Consider the following 21,895-nt stretch of genomic DNA (forward strand, 5'->3'; position numbering starts at 1 on the left):
TTACACCACACATTTATTTTCTGCAAATCCTCATTGATTTGTTCACAACTTTCATATGATACTACTTTTCTGTAGACTACAGCATCATTGGCAAACAGTCTAATACCGCTGTCAATACCATCAACCAGATCATTTATGTAAATAGTAAAAAGCAGCGGACCTATTACACTGCCCTGGGGCACACCTGATGTTACCCTTGTTTCTGTTGAAGTCTCCTTATTCATAATGCAACTGCAAATGAGGAGCAGGTCCAATGCATACTACTGATTCACTAGGTAAAGAAAGTGTGGGTAATAGCCATCGTTCTCAACTGTATAGGTCCAGAATTTCCATACCCTCTACCCAGGTTGTATTAAAGAAAACAAGCATGTGTCTATCAAAGGGCAGCTCTAAATGATAGCTACTATGGACTTGAATTCTGGTGATTCATTTAATTGAAATGAACATTAACTTCACACACACACACCAATCCTGTTTCAGTCAATAACCCAATTCTTGAACAATATATAACCTTTAAATAGATAGTACAATAATAGGTACTGATGAACCAAAATATTATGACCACTGACAACGGCCCACTGCCCACCTGGTGGTGTAGGCATGCGATGCAGTACAGAAAGAATGTAAGTGGAAGAAAGACAAATGGGGAGTCATTATAGTGAAGATGATGCAGAAATCTACTGTTGTAAGCAGTTTTGACAATGGGCACATTGTTGTGCCACTGCTGCTGGAAATGAGAGTCTCTGAAAAGACAAAGCTGTTTGCCTGTTGGTGTACTACTGTTGTTAACACCTATGGAAGGTGGTTGAAGGATGGTGAAACAATGAAATCAGCTGAATGGTATTGGACAACCATGTATCATTACAAAGTGTAGAGGTTGGAGGATCCCCAACTGTGTAAGTTAGGATACGCAGTGATCTGTGGCAGATCTGATGATAGATTACAATGCTGCTGCAGGCACAAGTGTTTTGGAGCACATCATTCAAAGGCTATTGTTGAACATGGAGCTCCATATCACATAACCGCAATGTGCTCCTGTGTTGACCCAACAACATCATCAGTTGCAATTGCAGTGAGCACAGCATCAATGAGTTTTCACCCTCGATCAACAGAAATGTGTCGCCTGTCAAATGAATTGCATTTCTTGTTACATCATGTCAATGGTTGGGTCCTTACACAACATTATCCAGGCAAATAGCTGCACAAAACATGCACTGTGCCACAGATGCAGGCCAGTTAGTGCAATTAGGCTATGGGGTATACTGAGTTGGGCTTCTCTGGGATCTGTGGTGGTAATCGAAAGCATCACAACAGCAGTGAACTACATGAACATTATTGCAGATTTCATGCTTGAAGTCTTTCCCTATGACGATGACATCTTCTAGGAGGCTCAGTGTCCGTATTGCAGGGTCAGAATCGTACAACAGTGGTTTGAGGAGCATTGTAGTGAACTTGATGTCTTGGCCAGTAAATGTGCCTCATCTGTACCCACTGGAACACACATCGGCTGCCAGCTACGTGCCTGTAAACTACCATCCTGTTAATTCATGCGAATTGTTTGACTTGTGCATAGACATCTAGCATCCTGTCAAGGACTTGTAGAATCCATCGTTTGTTGTGCTGTGTTTGAAAAGTGGAACAATGTACTATTAAATAGGTGGTCATAATGTTTTGGTTCATCAGTGTATTTTTATATGGGTTTCAAAGGCATTTTTTGTATAATGGAGAGGGGGGGGGGGGGGGAGTCTAAATAACAATACGTGCTTCGCAAATTCTATGTGAGTTGCTGATTTTAGAAACATTTGTCCTTAAATTGTCAGATTTGAATTAAGGGTGCAGCACTGTTCTGTGAAGGTAGCTCTATCGGTTGGTGAGAGAAATAGCACTTGTCCCACACTCAATATGGGAGTTTGGGACTGACAAAATTTACAGTGAGCATGGAAAGATCTCTTCTCCCGGAGAGGTGTTGTTTCTATATGCAATGTTAGTAGAAGTGGAATAAGTGACATATGAATTCTTGCATTGATTCTTTTGCGTGCAAAGAGAATAAACCACATGTAGTTTATTATCGTGCAACATGTCTTCTGATGAATCAGTTCGAGATTGCAGAACATTAAAACAAAAGAAGGGAGTGAGGAACGTGGAATATCAATATGAGGAGATTAAAAGGCTGCACACTAAAGGGCAGGAGTACAAAAGCGTCAGTGGGAAAATAGCGCCGAAGAAACAAACTAGTGATGATTGCAAGTAGGTCCTCTAAACCATTATACACTGTTATGTACATTTTTTGCATCAATTAGTGATAAAAAAATTGCTGGTATTTCTGGTTCACAATGAATATTTATCTCACTTTACAGATGCCCTTCATAGATGTCTTCAATGGTGCTTTGAGAAAATTAATGAAATCACAAGGCTAGAGATCTTCACACGTTTTAGATACGGACTCAAAGGATGCACAAGACTGTTATCTCCAAGGACTGATTACTGTTGAAGGCATTGGAGGAAGGTGTTTGCAAAAAGAAGAAAATGATTCTAATAAGAAACCTAGACAGCAAAACTTCATGTATTCTGTGAAATAAAGTACTGCAAAAGTGGAAGTATGTAAGCAGGCATTCCTATGCAGGTAGGGCATGATGAACATGAGACTACGAAGGATTAGCAAACTACACGTACTTGGCAAGTTGCCTACCGATCAAAGCGGTAAAAATCGTTCAGGCAATGCAAAAAGTGGTAGAGAGATAAATCCTATTGTTGAACACATTAACTCCTACCTGCAAAAAGTAACACTATGGCTCTTGAGAGTGCCATTGTTTGCACAAACAGCTTCATGTAAAAATTATGCATGAACAGTTTCAAGTGAAATATCCCAACATGACTGTAAAATATGAGTGCTATCTGAGAATATTCAGGGAGAGATTTTGACTCTGTTATGGAAGACCACAGGTTGACATGTGGTAAATGTGAAGAACTGCCAACTAAAATAAAAAATACAATGCTTAATGACACAATGAAATGGCTAGCTTCTGTAGAACTCGTCACGCACAAGAGACAGGCAGATAAGTGTTCTCCTCACTAAGTGAAATTAAGGGGAAATGCATTGAGAAAGTAGGGAATTGCTTTTGACTTCATACAGAATCTATGCCTACCAACTATACCAGTTCAAGTGGTCTACTACTGTCGTCAGCTTACTGTGAATGTCTTTAATATACAGCACCAGAAGCTGGTGAATCAAAATCCTACGTTTACCATGAAGGAACAGCAAAGAAGACCCCCAATGAGATTTGTTCATTCTTATTAGATCTCATCACAAACAACGTCCCAAAAGCCATTAAACATTTGCATGTCTTTTCAGATGGGTGTCCCAGGAAAAAAAAAGGAATCATGCTATCATAAGGTTTTTCATGCCTCTGGCTGTCTCAGAGCAATTCCTCACTATTAATCATTATTTCCCTACATGTGGACATTCATTTTTGCCCTGCAATAGGGACTTCATGGCAGTGAAAAGAAAAATCCGTTCAATGTACAAGGTGTCACATGAAGTAATTCGTTTAACTGACTGAAAATTCAAGTTCAAAAGTTAATGAGTTCCAAATGAAGCTTGTTTCAACAAGTGGTATTCTCGCATTTACGAACTGGAGGCCTAGATTTCACAAAAAGAACACCCTCTCTCTGAAGAAAGCCAGTAGAAATCATTTGTAGTTTCTGAATTCTTTGAATGTGAATACAAAAGTAACACTCCTTGTACTGTTACTGTAAAGGCATATATTCATAGTCCTGCATTGCACATTTTCCACCTTGGATTATAAAGTTCATAAAGTTAAAAGTTGTTCTTGTGGTCTACAGTCCAGAGACAGGTTTGATGCAGCTCTCCATGCTACTCTATCCTGAGCAAGCTTCTTCATCTTCAAGTAACTACTGCAACCTTCATCCTTCTGAATCTGCTTAGTGTATTCATCTCTTGGCCTCTCTCTGCGATTTTTACCCTCCACCCTGACCTCAAATACTAAATTGGTGATCCCTCAATAATTCAGAACATCTCCTACCAACCGGTCCCTTCTTCTAGTCAAATTGTACCACAAATTCCTCTTCTCCCCAATTCTATTCAGTACCTCTTCATTAGTTAAATGATCTATCCATCTAATCTTCAGCATTCTTCTGTACCACCACATTCCGAAAGCTTCTATTCTCTTCTTCTCTAAACTATTTATCGTCCATGTTTCACTTGCATACATGGCTACACTCCATACTAATACTTTCAGGAAAGACTTTCTGACACTTAGATCTCTACTCGATGTTAATAAATTCCTCTCCTTCAGAAACGCTTTCCTTGTCATTGCCAGTCTACATTTTATATCCTCTGTACTTCGACCATCATCAGTTATTTTGCTCCACAAATAGCAAAACTCATCTATTGCATTACGTGTCTCATTTCCTAATCTAATTCCCTCAGCATACCTGATTTAATTCGACTGCATTCCATTATCCTCGTTTTGCTATTGTTGATGTTTATCTTATAGCCTCCTTTGAAGACACTGTCCATTCCATTCAACTGCTCTTCCAGGTCCTTTACTGTCTCTGACAGAATTACATTGTCATTGGCAAACATCAAAGTTTTTATTTCTTTTCCACGAATTTTAATTCCGAATCAAAATTTTTCTTTTGTTTACCTTACTGCTTGCTCAATATACAGATTGAATAACATTGGGGTTAGGCTACAACCCTGTCTTACTCCCTTCCCAACCACTGCTTCCCTTTCAGGCCCCTCAGCTCTTATAACTGCCATCTGGTTTCTGTACAAATTGTAGATAGCCTTTCACTCCCTGTATTTGACCCCTGCCACCTTTGGAATTTGAAAGAGAGTATTCCAGTCAACATTGACAAAAGCTTTCCCTTAAGTCTACAAATGTTAGAAACATAGGTTTGCGTTTCCTCAATCTACCTTCTACAATAAGTCGTAAGTACAGTACTGCCTCACATGTTCTACCATTTCTACAGAATCCAAACTGATCTTCCCCGAGGTCAGCTTCTACCAGTTTTTCCATTCGTCTGTACAGAATTCGTGTTAGAATTTTGCAGCCATAACTTATTAAACTGATAGTTCAGTAATTTTCACACCTGTCAGCACCTGCTTTCTTTGGGATTGGAATTATTATATTCTTCTTGAAGTCTGAGGGTATTTCACCTGTCTTATACATCTAGCTCACCAGATGGTAGTCTTGTCAGGCCTGGCTTTCCCAAGGCTATCAGTAGTTCTACTGTAATGTTGTCTACTCCCAGGGCATTGTTTCAACTTAGGTCTTTCAGTGCTCTATCAAATTCTTCATGCAGTATCTCCCTTTTCATCTTCACCTATGTCCTCTTCCATTTTCATAATATTGCTCTCATATACATTGCCCTGGTATAAACCCTCTATACACCTTCCACCTCTCTGCTTTCCCTTCTTTGCTTAGAGCTGTTGACATTCGTACAAGTAGTCTTTTCTCCAAAGGTCTCTTTAATTTTACTGTAGGCAGTATCTATCTTACCCCTAGTGAGATAAGCCTCTACATCCTTACATTTGTCCTCTAGCCATCCTTGCTTAGCCATTCTGCACTTCCTGTCGATCTCATTTTTGAGACGTATGTATTCCTTTTTGCCTGCTTCATTTACTGCATTTTTATATTTTCTTCTTTTGTTAATTAAATACAATATCTCTTCTGTTACCCAAGGATTTCTACTAGCCCTTGTCTTTTTACCTCTTGATCCTCTGCTGCCTCCACTATTTTATCTCTCTACCCATTCTTCTTCGGCTGTCTTTCTTTCCCCCGTTCCTTTCAGTTGTTCCTAATGCTCCCTCTGAAACTCTCTACAACCTCTGGTTCTTTCAGTTTATTCAGATCCCATCTCCTTAAATCCCATCTTTTTGCAGTTTCTTCAGTTTTACTATTCAGTTCATAACCAATAAACTGTGTTCAGATTCCACGTCTGCCCCTCGAAATGTCTTACAATTTGAAACCTGGTTCCTAAATCTCTGAATAATTTCTTTTATCTCATCATACATTTCTTCAATCTCTTCGTCATCTGCGGAACAAGTTGGCATATAAACTTGTACTACTGTGGTAGGCATGGGCTTTGTGTCTATCTTGGCTGCAATAATGCATTCACTACACTGTTTGTAGTAGCTTACCAGCACTACTATTTTTTTTATTCATTATTAAACCTACTCCTGCATTACCCTTATTTGATTTTGTATTTATAACCCTGTATTCACTTGACCAGAAGTCTTGTTCCTCCTGTCACAGAATTTCACTAATTCCCACTATAACTAACTTTAACCTATCCATTTCCTTTAAAAGCTACAAATTGAAAAACCATGCAAATCACACACAATTTTCCTTCTGTTGTGTATTATTGAATAATATAAATCTCATACTACACCAATATTAAAGACACACCAATAATTTAATGATTTCTGTATTAAATAATTGCTTTGTTTTCCTTAGAAATTAGTATGTATTTTAGAAACAACAGTTGTCCTGACATTTCAACATTAAAAAAGAAATACTTCCCTTCAAGCAAGATCTCTGTAATTGCACCAAAAAATACAAAAAAACCATTGAGATTGAGCACTATGTTTTTGCTGTTAAAGATCAATGTGTGAAATTAAAATGTTCTGTGCATTTTACTAAAAAGCAGTCTCTGTAGACAAGTGATGTTTCTGAAATCAGTGATTCAAGTGTACAGGCCAGAGAAAAAAATAAAGATCTAACAAAGGGAGAGAAATGTAAAATGGCTAAAATGAATTATGCTGATAAACCTTAACTGGGAATGAGCGAAAGGAATTTTCAGAATTTTATCTCGGTATTGAGTAGAAAGGTCTGTATGACATGACTGAATCTTATTTGTAAGAAAATGCAAATGATGTTTTGCAAGGATTTGAAAACCAATTCTTTCAGTCTTTTCTACCTTTAACCTAACTTAGTAAAGGTCACAAACCAATTAATTAGTTCTCATTTTATTTAGTGTATGCCAGAACACACGGTATTATTGCACATAGTGTTAAAGACATAAAACAGGAAGCATTGAGTCACAGACAGGCACAACAGGAAAGAGTGCTGGAAATATTTCAGTTCTAGGACAAAGCCCTTCTTCAGAAACAGAAATCACGTGCAAATGCAAACAACAATGTCTAACACACATGCATCCACTGTCTCTGGGCCCTAAGGCCTAATTTCAGATATCTAGCTGGGGTACGTATGGGGGTATGGAAGAGGTGTGAGGCAAGGAGAGGGATGGGTAGCAGAGAAGAGTTGGCAGAAGATGTTAGTGCAGCCTGTGAGACTTTGCAGAAACATGGCAGGGCTGCTAGGTACAGCATCAGGAGAATGTGCTTTGGGCGGGCAGGGGGTGGGGGAGGGGGGGGGGTGGAAGTGAGAGAAGAGGAGTAGAGAAAGGGAGAAGTTCAGAAGAGGAAAAGACTGTGTAGGTGTATAGGTAGGATAGAAGGCATATGTAGTAATGGAGTGGAAGAAGAAGGGATAGATGGGTAGAGGGAGACAGGGACTACAGAAGATTGAAGCTGGGTGGGGGGGGGGGGGGGTGTTATGAGAATGAAGGATATGTTGTACAGGTAGTTCTTACATGCACTATTCAGAAAAAAATGTTGTTGGTACGAAGAATTCAGACGGCAAAGGCTGTGCAGCAGTAGTTAAAGTGAAGCGTACCGCATTGGGCAGCATGTGCAGCTGTCTCTTGGCCTCCATATGGCAGTGGCTATTCATGAGGACAACCAGCTTATTATTTGTCATTCCGATGTAGAATGCAGCACAGTAGATGCAGCTAACTTTGTGTATCACTTGGATACTTTCACAGGGGGCCCTGCCTTTGATGGGGTAGAAGATGTCAGTGACAGAACTGGAGTACATGGTAGTGAGAGGATGTGTGGGATAGGTCTTGCATCTGGGTCTATTACAGGGATACGAGCCTTGAGGCAAGAGACTGGGATATGGACTGGAATACGGACAGGTAAGAATATTACGTAGGTTGAGTGGATGGTGAAATACCACTGTGGGAGGGTATCCTCATTTTAGGGCAGGATAAGAGATAGCATAAGGGAGCAATTGACAGGAATGGGGGAAAGAAATACAATAGAAGAAGAATGGGTAGCTCTGAGGGATGAAGTAGTGAAGGCAGCAGAGGATCAAGTAGCTAAAAAGACAAGGGCTAGTAGAAATCCTTGGGTAACAGAAGAAATATTGAATTTAATTGATGAAAGGAGAAAATATAAAAATGCAGTAAATGAAACAGGCAAAAAGGAATGCAAAAGTCTCAAAAATGAGATCAACAGGAAATGCAAAATGGCTAAGCAGGGATGGCTAGAGGACAAGCGTAAGGATGTAGAGGCTTATCTCATTAGGGGCAAGATAGATACTGCCTACAGGAAAATTAAAGAGACCTTTGGAGAAAAGAGAACCACTTGTACGAATATCAAGAGCTCAGATGGAAACCCAGTTCTAAGCAAAGAAGGGAAAGCAGAAAGGTGGAAGGAGTATATAGAGGATCTATATAAGGGCGATGTACTTGAGGACAATTTTATAGAAATGGAAGAGGATGTAGACGAAGCTGAAATGGGAGATATGATACTGCGTGAAGAGTTTGACAGAGCTCTGAAAGACCTAAGTCGAAACAAGGCCCCGGGAGTAGACAACATTCCATTAGAACTACTGACGGCCTCGGGAGAGCCAGTCCTGACAAAACTCTACCATCTGGTGAGCAAGATGTATGAGACAGGCAAAATACCCTCAGATTTCAATAAGAATATAATAATTCCAATCTCAAAGAAAGCAGGTGTTGACAGATGCGAAAATTATCTAACTATCAGTTTAATACGTCACGGGTGAAAAATACTAACGCGAATTCTTTACAGACGAATGGAAAAACTGGTAGAAGCCGACCTTGGGGAAGATCAGTTTGGATTCCGTAGAAATGTTGGAACACGTGTGGGAATACTGACCTTACGACTTATCTTAGAAGAAAGATTAAGGAAAGGCAAACCTACATTTCTAGCATTTGTAGACTTAGAGAAAGCTTTTTACAATGTTGACTGGAATACTCTCTTTCACATTCTAAAGGTGGCAGGGGTAAAATACAGGGAGCGAAAGGCTATTTACAATTTGTACAGAAACCAGATGGCAGTTATAAGAGTCGAGGGACATGAAAGGGAAGCAGTGGTTGGGAAGGGAGTGAGACAGGGTTGTAGCCTCTCCCCAATGTTGTTCAATCTGTATATTGAGCAAGCAGTAAAGGAAACAAAAGAAAAATTTGGTGTAGGTATTAAAACCCATGGAGAAGAAATAAAAACTTTGAGGTTTGCCGATTACATTGTAATTCTGTCAGAGACAGCAAAGGACTTGGAAGAGTAGTTGAACGGAATGGATAGTGTCTTGAAAGAAGGATGTAAGATGAACATCAACAAAAGCAAAACGAGGATAATGGAATGTAGTCGAATTAAGTCGGGTGATGCTGAGGGAATTAGATTAGGAAATGGCACACTTAAAGTAGTAAAGGAGTTTTGCTATTTGGCGAGCAAAATAACTGATGATGGTCGAAGTAGAGAGGATATAAAATGTAGACTATAAATGGCAAGGAAAGCATTTCTGAAGAAGAGAAATTTGTAAACATCGAGTATAGATATAAGTGTCAGGAAGTCGTTTCTGAAAGTATTTGTTCGGAGTGTAGCCATGTATGGAAGTGAAACATGGACGATAAATAGTTTGGACAAGAAGAGAATAGAAGCTTTCGAAATGTGGTGCTACAGAAGAATGCTGAATATTAGATGGGTAGATCACATAATTAATGAGGAGGTATTGAATAGAATTGGGGAGAAGAGGAGTTTGTGGCACAACTTGACAAGAAGAAGGGATCGGTTGGTAGGACATGTTCTGAGGCATCAGGGGATCACAAATTTAGCATTGGAGGGCAGTGTGGAGGGTAAAAATCATAGAGGGAGACCAAGAGATGAATACACTAAGCAGATTCAGAAGGATGTATGTTGCAGTAGGTACTGGGAGATGAAGAAGCTTGCACAGGATAGAGTAGCATGGAGAGCTGCATCAAACCAGTCTCAGGACTGAAGACCACAACAACAACAACAAGAGATAGTAAAAACCCTGGAGGATAATGTTATAGAGTTGCTCCTGTCCTGGGTAGTACTGAGTCAAGGAGCGCTCTTTTCTGGCTGGACTGGGAATATGCAGGGGATGGCCTGTGACTGGCGAGACATGGAATGAGAGCTCTGTTTCTAGACAAGGTTGGAAGGGTAACGTCAGTCTGTGAAGGGCGCAGTGAGACTGTTGGCATAATTTGATGCCTCGTCACTACAGATGCAACAACCACGGTGCCTAAGCTATATGGAAGGGAGTTGGGAGTGGAATGGGTGACAGCTGTCGAAGTAGAGGTTTTGTAGGTGGTTGGTGGGTTTGATGTAGATGGAGGAACTGATGTGGCCATCCTTGAGGGGGAGGCCAACATCAAGGAAGGTTGCCTGTTGAGCTGAGGAGGATCAGCAGAGCATGAAGATGTTATCAAAGAATCTGAATGGAGTGATGGGCTTTGGGGTTATGAGGTTTAGGTCTCTGGGTGGTTAGGGATTCCTTTAGATGGCCCATGAATAGGTTAGCATAGGATGGTGCAATACATGAACCCATTCCTGTACCATGGGTTTTTTTGGAGGTGATGTCTTCAAAGGTGAGAAGTAATTACCAGTGACAACATAATTAATGACTGTGGTCATAAAGGAGGTGGTTGGTTTGCAGTGAGTTGGGACAAGTAATGCTCATTAACAGCAAGGCTATTGGCATTGGCAATGTTAATGTAGAGGTGTGTGGGATTGAAAGTAATGAAGAGATTGCTGGGCTGGAAAGGAGGAGGAGGAACACTGGAGAACTGGTGGTGACAAGGTTGCTATCTTTGATACAGGAGGGTAGGTTACGGGTAATAGGCAGAGCACTCACTGCCGGAGCACAGTAAGCAGCTACAATGGTGCATCTTGGGTGGTTGGGTTTCTGAACTTTTGGAAGCACGATAAGGTAGGAGTGGTGAGGGTGAGGAGAGACAGAGATTGAGAGGAGAGCTTCTGAGATTACCTAAGGATTTAAGAAGAGACTGGAGATACTGCTGAAATTCTGGAATGGAGTCACTGTGGCAGGGCTTGTAAATGGACATATTTGGCAGCTGGTGGAGTCCCTCTGCCAGGTAATCCCTGCAGTTCTTAACGACAGTGGTGGAGCTTTGTAGGCAGGTAGGACTAGGGTCAGGATCAGGTTTTAAATGGTGGGCTGTGGTTATTTCTGGTGATATAAGAGTGGTTTCCATGTTGAGAGATTTGGGGTCAGGTAGGGTTCAATATTGGTTTTGAATTGAGTCTGATTGGTATACTTAGTGCCAAAAAAGTGTTTCCACTGTAGGGACTGGGAGAAGGTCAGAAGGTCTATGACTGAATTTGGGAGTGGGATGAAAGGTAGGGCCTTTGGTAAGGACTGATACTTTGTACGACTGAGGCTTTTGGAGGACAGGTTCTTGACTGTGTTGCAGGCCTGTTTAAGCTCTGGATGGTGTAAGGTGGAGTTTCTGAGGATGTGGTAAACTTAGTAGGTCTGCAAGCCAGAGTTTGGCAGCTATGACGGTATCAGAAAAGTTTGATGGTGGCTCTTGTGGTGGCAGACAGTGATTGTCCAAAACAGGAGTATGACATGAGCAGATTGGACAGTTTCGTTTGGTTCTTTGTACGTGCAGCTCTAGTTCTTGGAGGGTAAATGATTCAGTCTGGGAGATGGGATTCTGGAATTTGGCATTGTAGAGCAGGAAAATTTTGCAGGCGGATAGGAGGTAGTGCTAGGAGGTTTAGACCTGATTGATATGGTTTTGCAGGCCTAGACTGGTGAGGGCTATAGACTAACAGAAATTGAATAGATAGAGGTCTTTGTGGAAGGAGGAGTTGCATCTGGATATGAGTAATTTGATGTTCAGACCATTCAAAAGGGTTTTGTGAGCTAGGCTCAATGAAGGAACAGTACTGGGTTATCGCTTGCGATAAGGAAATTTTTCTGTATTGACACAGATCGATGGAGCAGGAATCCATAGTGCAGGTGAAAAAAGTAAAAGATACATAAAATTAAGTAAATACACATGGGAAAAAGCACAAAATGACAAAATGGATTAAGTATAGTAAAAAATCATAAAACACAGAATAAGTAGGACCTACAGAGAAAAATGATACTGAAATAAAATCAACTTGAAAGCAGGATGAGATCAAAGTGAAAAAATAAGTGATGGTAATATGGGGGGGGGGGGGGGGGGGGCAGGTGCATGGGTGTATAGGTGTGGATGGGTGTATAGGTGTGAAGGGAGAGGGAGCAGGTGTAGTTGGATTATGTGAGTTCATTACATCATGTAAAAAACATGCAAAAACATTCAGAGCATGTTCATAAGTCAGAGCCTGTTCAGTTCAGCAGATGACATAGGATAGTACACAAAGAAAAGAATGGACCTTGAGCAATGTAATATGATAGAGGATTACAACAAAGGGAAACAACACTGGGTTGTGGGATGGAAGGGAAGCCAACAGGCAAAATCAAACAATGAAAAGTCCAAGGTGGAATAATAATATGGAAAGAATAAATTGCTACTCACTGCATAGAGGAGCCACTTAGTCACAGACAGCCACAATGAAAAAGAATGCTAGAAATAAAAAAAAGGATGCACTGCAAAGGAATTATCTGAACGGGACAGGAATCATTAGATATGATGTACATACACAAACAAACAAATTATTACAGTTTCAGAAAAAATTGGATGATTTATTCAAGAGAAAGAGATTTGCAAACTGAGCAAGTCAGCAATGTGTTGGTCCATCTCTGACACTTACGCAAGCAATTATTCAGCTTGTCATTGATTGACAGAGTTGTTGGATGTCCTCCTGAGGCACGTTGAGCCAAATTCTGTACAAGTAGTGCATTAGACCATCAAAATTCCAAGATGGTTGGAGGGCCCTACCCATAATGCTCCAAACATTCTCAATTGAGGAGAGATCTGGTGATCTTGCTGGCCAAGGTAGGGTTTGGCAAGCACCAAGAAAAGCAGTAGAAACTATTGCTGTGTGCCGGCAGGCATTATCTTATTGAAATGTAAGCCCAGGATGGCTTGCCATGAAGGACAACAAAATGGGGTGGAGAATATCGTCTATGTTCCACTGTGCTGAAAGGGTGCCAGCCCTAGCATTGTATACACTCGCTATAGCACCGTAGTTGTGTTGTTGTGGTCTTCAGTTCTGAGACTGGTCTGATGCAGGTCTCCATGCTACTCTATCCTCTGCAAGCTTCTTCATCTCCCAGTACATACCGCGGCCTACATCCCTCTGAATCTGCTTAGTGTATTCATCTCTAGGTCTCCCTCTACGATTTTTACCCTCCACGTTGCCCTCCAATACTACTTTAAGTGTCTCATTTCCTAATCTAATTCCCTCAGCATCACCCGACTTAATTTGACTACATTCCATTATCCTCGTTTTGCTTTTGTTGATGTTCATCTTACATCCTCCTTTCAAGACACTATCCATTCTGTTCAACTGCTCTTCCAAGTCCTTTGCTGTCTCTGACAGAATTACAATGTCATCGGCGAACATTAAAGTTTTTATTTCTTCTCCATTGATTTAAATACCCACTACCAATTTTTCTTTTGTTTCCTTTATTGCTTGCTCAATATACAGATTGAATAACATTGGGGAGAGGCTACAACCCTGTCTCACTCCCTTGCCAACCACTGCTTCCCTTTCATGCCCCTCGACTCTTATAACTGCCATCTGGTTTCTGTACAAATTGTAAATAGCCTTTTGCTCCCTGTATTTTACCCCTGCCACCTTCAGAATTTGAAAGAGAGTATTCCAGTCAACATTGTAAAAAGCTTTCTCTAAGTCTACAAATGCTAGAAACGTAGGTTCTCCTTTTCTTAATCTAGCTTCTAAGATAAGTCGTAGGGTTAGTATTGCCTCACGTGTTCCCATATTTCTACGGAATCCAAACTGATCTTCCCTGAGGTCGGCTTCTACCAGTTTCTCCATTCGTCTGTAAAGAATTCATGTTAGTATTTTGCAGCCCTGACTTATTAAACTGATAGTTAGGTAATTTTCACATCTGTCAACACCTGCTTTCTTTGGGATTGGAATTATTATATTCTTCTTGAAGTCTGAGGGTATTCCGCCTGTCTCATACATTTTGCTCACCAGATGGTAGAGTTTTGTCAGGACTGGCTCTCCCAAGGCTGTCAGTAGTTCTAATGGAATGTTGTCTACTCCCGGAGCCTTGTTTCGACTTGCGTCTTTCAGTGCTCTGTCAAACTCATCATGCAGTATCATATCTCCCATTTCATCTTAATCTACATCCTCCTCCATTTCCATTATATTGCCCTCAAGTACATCACCCTTGTATAGACCCTCTATATACTCCTTCCACCTTTCCGCTTTCCCTTCTTTGCTTACAACGGGGTTTCCATCTGAGCTCTTGATATTCGTACAAGTGGTTCTCTTTTCTCCAAAGGTCTCTTTAATTTTCCTGTAGGCAGTATCTATCTTACCCCTAGTGAGATAAGTCTCTACATCCTTACATTTGTCCTCTAGCCACGCCTGCTTAGCCATTTTGCACTTTTTTTCGATCTTATTTTTGAGACGTTTGTATTCCTTTTTGCCTAATTCATTTATATTTTCTCCATTCATCAATTAAATTCAATATCTCTTCTGTTACCCAAGGATTTCTACTAGCCTTCATCTTTTTACCTACTTGGTCCTTTGCTACCTTCACTATTTCATCTCTCAAAGCTACCCATTCTTCTTCTACTGTATTTCTTTCCCCCATTCCTGTCAATAATTCCCTAATGTTCTCCCTGAAGCTCCCTACAACCTCTGGTTCTGTCAGTTTATCCAGATCCCATCTCCTTAAATTCCCACCTTTTTGCAGTTTCTTCAGTTTTAATCTACAGTTCATAACCAATAGATTGTGGTCAGAGTTCACATCTGCGCCTGGAAATGTTTTACGATTTAAAACCTGGTTCCTAAATCTCTGTCTTACCATTATATAATCTATCTGAAACCTGTCAGTATCTCCAGGCTTCTTCCATGTATACAACCTTCTTTTATGATTCTTGAACCAAGTGTTAGCTATGATTAAGTTATGCTCTTTGCACAATTCTACCAAGCGGCTTCCTCTTTCATTTTTTAACCCCAATCCAAATTCACCTACTACTTTTCCGTCTCTTCCTTTTCCTACTGTCGAATTCCAGTCACCCATGACTATTATATTTTCGTCTCCCTTCACTATCTGAATAATTTCTTTTATCTCATCATACATTTCTTCATCATCTGCAGAGCCAGTTGGCGAATAAACTTGTACTATTGCCGTAGGCGTGGGCTTCATGTCTATCTTGGCCACAATAATGCGTTCACTATGTTGTTTGTAGTAGCTTACCCGAAGTCCTATTTTTTTTATCCATTATTAAACCTACTCCTGCATTACCCCTATTTGATTTTGTAGTAGCACGTTGTATTTTTTCTGAAGAAGAGAAATTTGTTAACATCCAGTATTGATTTAAGTGTCAGGAAGTCATTTCTGAAAGTATTCGTATGGAGTGTAGCCATGTATGGAAGTGAAACATGGACGATAAATAGTTTGGACAAGAAGAGAATAGAAGCTTTCGAAATGTGGTGCTACAGAAGAATGCTGAAGATTAGATGGGTAGATCACATAACTAATGAGGAAGTATTGAACAGGATTGGGGAGAAGAGAAGTTTGTGGCACAACTTGACCACAAGAAGGGATCGGTTGGTAGGACATGTTCTGAGGCATCAAGGGATCACCAATTTAGTATTGGAGGGCAGCGTGGAGGGTAAAAATCGTAGAGGGAGACCAAGAGATGAATACACTAAGCAGATTCAGAAGGATTGCTATTTGGGGAGCAAAATAACTGATGATGGTCGAAGTAGAGAGGATATAAAATGTAGACTGGCAATGGCAAGGAAAGCATTTCTGAAGAAGAGAAATTTATTAACATCGAGTATAGATTTACGTGTCAGGAAGTCGTTTCTGAAAGTATTTGTATGGAGTGTAGCCATGTATGGAAGTGAAACATGGACGATAAATAGTTTGGACAAGAAGAGAATAGAAGCTTTCGAAATGTGGTGCTACAGAAGAATGCTGAAGATTAGATGGGTAGATCACATAACTAATGAGGAAGTATTGAATAGGATTGGGGAGAAGAGAAGTTTGTGGCACGACTTGACCACAAGAAGGGATCGGTTGGTAGGACATGTTCTGAGGCATCAAGGGATCACCAATTTAGTATTGGAGGGCAGCGTGGAGGGTAAAAATCGTAGAGGGAGACCAAGAGATGAATACACTAAGCAGATTCAGAAGGATGTAGGTTGCAGTAGGTACTGGGAGACGAAAAAGCTTGCACAGGATAGAATAGCATGGAGAGCTGCGTCAAACCAGTCTCAGGACTGAAGACCACAACAACGACAACAACACATTGTATTTTGTAATTGGTAGAGTAGATTTTGGTCAGTGTTTTCTTCCACTGTCTTGTTTCCTTATCTGGTTTGCCACTACAAGAGTTGTGGGTTTTTCTTGTTGTTCTTGTGTTTAAAACTTAGTGTAAGTCAAGAAGATGTTTTTCTTTAATTATAATAAAGTGTGGTCAAATTGACTGTTAGTTCTTTCCTGCTGGCCACAGGACACTACAGTTTCTCTGCCTCATCTCAGGTTGTGTTCCCAAAGTCCACTGGTACAGGTCAGAACCAGTGCTGAATCTGTTTATCAATATACCCACCGCTGTGGAATACTGTTTGCAAGTGTCAGGGAGAGCATTACACCCTCTTTGCTTTAGCTCATCAAGTACTTGATTATGAAAACTTCGCAGTTAAAGCACTGTACATGCCTGTCACAAAAATTTGGTTATTTGCCCAAAACCTTTTTCTCATAATACAAGCTGGGGACATCCAAAGAGTTACATTATTATTATTATTATTATTATTATTATTATTTGAAACAATGGAAAATCCCGGATAGAATGTAACAATGTTATGAAAAGGAAAGTTGCTACGCACCATACAGCGGAGATGCTGAGTCACAGACAGGTACAACAAAAAGCCTGTCACAAGTAAGCTTTCGGTCAGCAAGGCCTTCAAAAATAGACAACACACCCACACCCACACCCACACACACACACACACACACACACACACACACACACACAACTCGCACATACATGACTCTGTGTGAGTTGTGTTTGCATGAATGTGTGTGTGTGTGTGTGGGGGGGGGGGGGGTTTGTTGAGAGAGAGAGAGAGTGTGTGTGTGTGTGTGTGTGTGTGTGTGTGTGTGTGTGTGTGTGTGGAGGGGGGGGGGGGGCACGCACATGGACAGTCTTTTTTGGATGTGCCCAGTGCCCACCTGCGACTCAGCATCTCTACTATATGATGAGTATTATTATTATTATTATTATTATTATTATTATTATCTGACAGAAACAGGATCATTCAAAGTGTGCTCCTGCATTAAGTGACTGCAGCCATTACTTAAACGGCAAGAATAGGAATTAAATAACAATCTATTTCACTACAATAATCATTTGCATTTTATTTTTTCAAAATATCTCTTTAAAAAATTGAAAGCTACTTACTGCAACTCTTCAATAAAATTTTGCATGGAAAAATGTGGTATCCTGTTGGCCAAATAGTTCTCGATATGATTTTCAATCAAGTCTCCCTGTTCAAACAAAAATAATATATTTTAAATTTGGGAACATGAGTAACACTTCTGAACATAATTTGTACTGCCACAAATAATAATGATATGGCATTATCAACTAAATACATTATACACAACACCAATAAATTTTACCCGGGTTAGACTGCTCATTCCATAATCAGATTTGCTTCACATTTGTAGAAGGAGGAGGGGGGTCACGCGCAGTGTGGTGGTCGGGGTGGGGGAGGGGGAGAGCAGTAAATACCAGAACTACAGGAAGGGATAATTTGGCCACAAAAGAGATTTGACTTAAAAATCCACTTGGTTTAATACAGGACCTATATTTTTTCCATTCATTTATATGGCATATACACATTTTTAACAATGCCTTATGTCAGAATTCTAATACTATTAGTAGATTAATGCTTTTGACAGACAAATATTGCTTGTCTATCCTGGAATGTAACCTACTTCCAAAGTTTCTAATATTTATCCATTTATTTCACTTATTTGTTTTTAAACATCGAAAGCAAACTTAAAGCATATTATTGACACTTTTTATGAACATTTTTCATTGCAGTCTTTTTGCATTTCTCAGAAATGGTGATAGCTTTGTTACCTTTGCTCATTCAAATCTGACAATGTTTTCTGCTTTTCTTAATTATCTGGTGCTACAGCCACTTCTTTCAAATGGCTTCTTCACTATTTGTCCTGCTGTTTGTTGTTTCCTGTTTGTGTGTGTATTTACTTTCCTCTTCAGGTTGCTTTTATTTTATTACAACCTGATGCACACACTTTAAGCACTTCATAGCTGACATCATCATCAGAGCACTGCCCAATGTCCGTGTTATGCCATCTCTGCAGCAACTCACACATGGAATATCAATTCAGTATAATGTCAATGTCATAATATGGAATGCACGGTGCAAAATTTCTGCTGGAGTATTCTATTGTGTTTTATTATGTTTTATTAATATGTGCAGGAGAATTGTAATTATTGATCACATGAGTGCATCCCATGCAACGATGGAAGAACATCTGTAAAATGACACTGGAGAATCTGCAACTCAACTTTTCTCAGACCTGTAATTACAATCTTCCCAAAGACATTGAAAATTTATTTGAATTCAACATCTGACCAACAATCACTGCCATAAGAGGTATGCTCACAAATCCTCACTGTTAATTTGGTACAAAGGCACTGCAATTTTCCACCTTTCTCTTAAAAGAAAACATGTAGCAGTTTCTAAATTCACAAACAATATTTCCATGCATCGCTCTATCCCTTTAGACATTCAAAAGAGGTCACCACAATTAATTAAAGAAGAAGAAAGAAATATTTGTGACAGCTACTTATTGAAACAGAAGCATGAAAGAACATATTGTCTGGAACAATTCGAAGATCAAATAAGGAAATTAAGTATTCTTCACGTGAACACTGAAGCAAAGCATGTTTAATCACACCACTTAACATGTTGCTGCTAACTTTTTCACGATGGTCTCCTCTGCTGTGGGTGGACCCTTCAGCTGTTGGGAGCTACAGTCAGACCCCCACTCCTGCACTGTTGCAGCCAACACATTTGTCACTGCTGCCTCCATCGCCAGCCAGTGCTACCTGTTCCACTGCCTTTGCTGCGACCTCCTTTTCTGTGGTGGGATTCAGACAAGGAAGTGCATCTACGCTTGCGTTGCCTGTCTTACCATATGGTCTCTCACCTCTCACAAAGGGAGGGGAGGGGCAGCAGGTGCCGCACCTGTTCACAATCACGCCACTTCTGACCTTACACACTGGTGGCAGCACGTTGCATGACTCAACAACTTGCATAGACCACAGAAGAAATGGACATAAGCGCAGTGCTAACTTCTTCGGAGAGGAAGAGGAGGGCATTGTTTCATTGTTTATGCATGAAGTATGTGCTTGGGACTAATGAACATATAGGGCAAAGCGCAAGGCACCATCGGCTGCTTGTGTACTGCTAATTGTATTGTACCTTGTCTTCAAATTGTGTGAATTGTTCGAGCAATAGGTTATAGTGTTCTTGGGTTAGAATATGTATACGCAATAATATCAAGAGGATGGATAAGAAAAGAAATGACTATGTGAAATTTAAAACTTTCACAGTGTACAGATGGCTCTATAGAATTTCAGCATAACTGCTGGACGTCTGTAGCTTCCTGGTATGATCTTTCACCACAGGGCCTGCTGCCATCTTCAGGTGAATAGTGACGAGCCATACACTGAGCTCTCCTATTTAAGGTCCCACCAGCACATGCGTGATGTCCTAGTTGGCACTGTGCATGCATTGCTTGAGCCCGCGTGCTTCTGCTGTAAGTCTGTGCACTGCTCTGCATGCCCTCCATGGTGACAGCTCGAATCTTCAATATCAAAATGATTGTCTTCACCCGGTAAGGCAGAGCAGCAAGTTTTTCTATAATCGGGTCCCATGCAGAATTTAAATGGAAACCACTGTCTCAATTCATAAGAGATTGAGACAGTCATATTTCCCCTGATTCATTGATGACTGAGCTCCAAAAGTTTGACATATCGGCCACAATTTTTTTATCATTATATTTCATCAAATGACCAGTGGAAATACAGTTTCAGGGATAGTGGTCTTATCTGCTTGGTGAAGGTGAGTATGCCACTGATGTTTTATTGTACGATACTTCAGAGTATGCATTGTTTGCCGTGTATAAGATTTGCTGCATTCATACATACTTCTGTAAACACCCACTTTGCGCAGCTCTAAGTCGTCTTTAACAGAACACTGAATTTCCACTGATCATTCAATGAAATACAATGAATCAAAAATTGTGGCACATATCTCAAACTTCTGGAGCTAAATCATCAGTTAATCAGTGAAAGCATGACTGACTGAATTCATTACGAGTAGAGACGGCAGTTTCCAGTTACATTTTTCATGGGACACGACTACAGAAAAAATTCGTGTAATCAAAGTTGTCTTGCGTTCTTACCATGTGACAGCAACTGTTTTGATATTCCAGAAGTGAGCTTTCACCACGAGAGGCACGTAGGGCAGTGCACAGATTTACAGCAGAAGCACGTGTGCTCAAGCAACACACGCACAATGCCAACTAGAACACCATGCATGTACCAGCAGGATCTTAAATAGGGGAGCACAGTGTACTGCTCATCAGTATTCACCTGAAGATGGCCAGAAGACTCTGCACCAAAATATCGCACCAGCAAGTTACAGACATCTGGCAGTTCTCCCGAAATTTTATAGAACAATCTGTACACCAGGAAAGTTTTAGATTTCACATCAAGCGGCTCTACAGGGAGGAGCTGATGCAATGTATCTGTATACTCAATAAGTTATGCGAAAGAAGAGTGAGGTTACCGAGTTCACTGTTATTTTCATTAGTTCATTAAGCTGTAGAGACGAGAGCATTATACCGAAGTTTGCTAAAATTGTGTATTTTATTAATACCACCACTACACATAACATTAAACTCAAAGTGAGCATGGCACTGGTAAGAGAAAGGATTCATTTTAGTCATCATTAATTGGATTCTGCGTCCAAGGAAATGTATTATCTGCAGTTAGAAATGGCAACAAGACTGTCATCATTGTCGTGGGACTGGATGATGGTGTGATATGGGCCAAAGCGAACTGGTTCCACAAAAAGGCTATGATGAGGCAGACTGCAAATTTTTACTGAATTTTGACAAGGGTACGACAACAAGTTCCTACTTGACAGTCCAATATCAACTTGAAGGGGGAACCTATACATGAGTCTGCATTGGCAAGAGGTCTCAATTTTGCTCCTACACCAGATTCACCACCACTAGTGAATTTGGTCAATTCCATTCAAGAGGCTGTGAAATGTCTTACAATAGATGCAGTAGAAGAAATTTGTCAGGAGTCTTGTGTGTGCTAATCAGAACCACACCATCGAGGAGCAACATCTCACATTTGTAGAGAGCAGCCCTCCATAACTTACAAGCAGACATGGATTGGTAGTACTTATGTTGGATAAAGGTAATGCTACTGTCCTCCTGCCACAAGAGGACTACAGTAAAAGAAAAAAAGTGGCCTGTACATCAAAATTTTGGCACACAATCATCAATGAATCAGTGGAAATATAACTGTCTGAATC

At 40.4% G+C, this 21,895-nt stretch overlaps 1 protein-coding gene across 7 annotated transcripts in view; it reads right to left on the reverse strand.

Annotated features, from left to right (window-relative positions):
- Positions 1 to 21,895, reverse strand: part of LOC126457238 (ADP-ribosylation factor-like protein 2-binding protein) — a 106,373-nt gene that overhangs the window by 13,052 nt on the left and 71,426 nt on the right. For all 7 annotated transcript variants that reach the window (XM_050093379.1, XM_050093377.1, XM_050093381.1 and 4 more), the window contains exon 4: positions 17,707 to 17,792. In XM_050093379.1, coding sequence (XP_049949336.1) covers positions 17,707 to 17,792 — 86 coding nt within the window. The remainder of the gene's footprint in view (positions 1 to 17,706; positions 17,793 to 21,895) is intronic.

Source organism: Schistocerca serialis, chromosome 2, assembly GCF_023864345.2.
Source record: "Schistocerca serialis cubense isolate TAMUIC-IGC-003099 chromosome 2, iqSchSeri2.2, whole genome shotgun sequence".
Taxonomy (NCBI): domain Eukaryota; kingdom Metazoa; phylum Arthropoda; class Insecta; order Orthoptera; family Acrididae; genus Schistocerca; species Schistocerca serialis.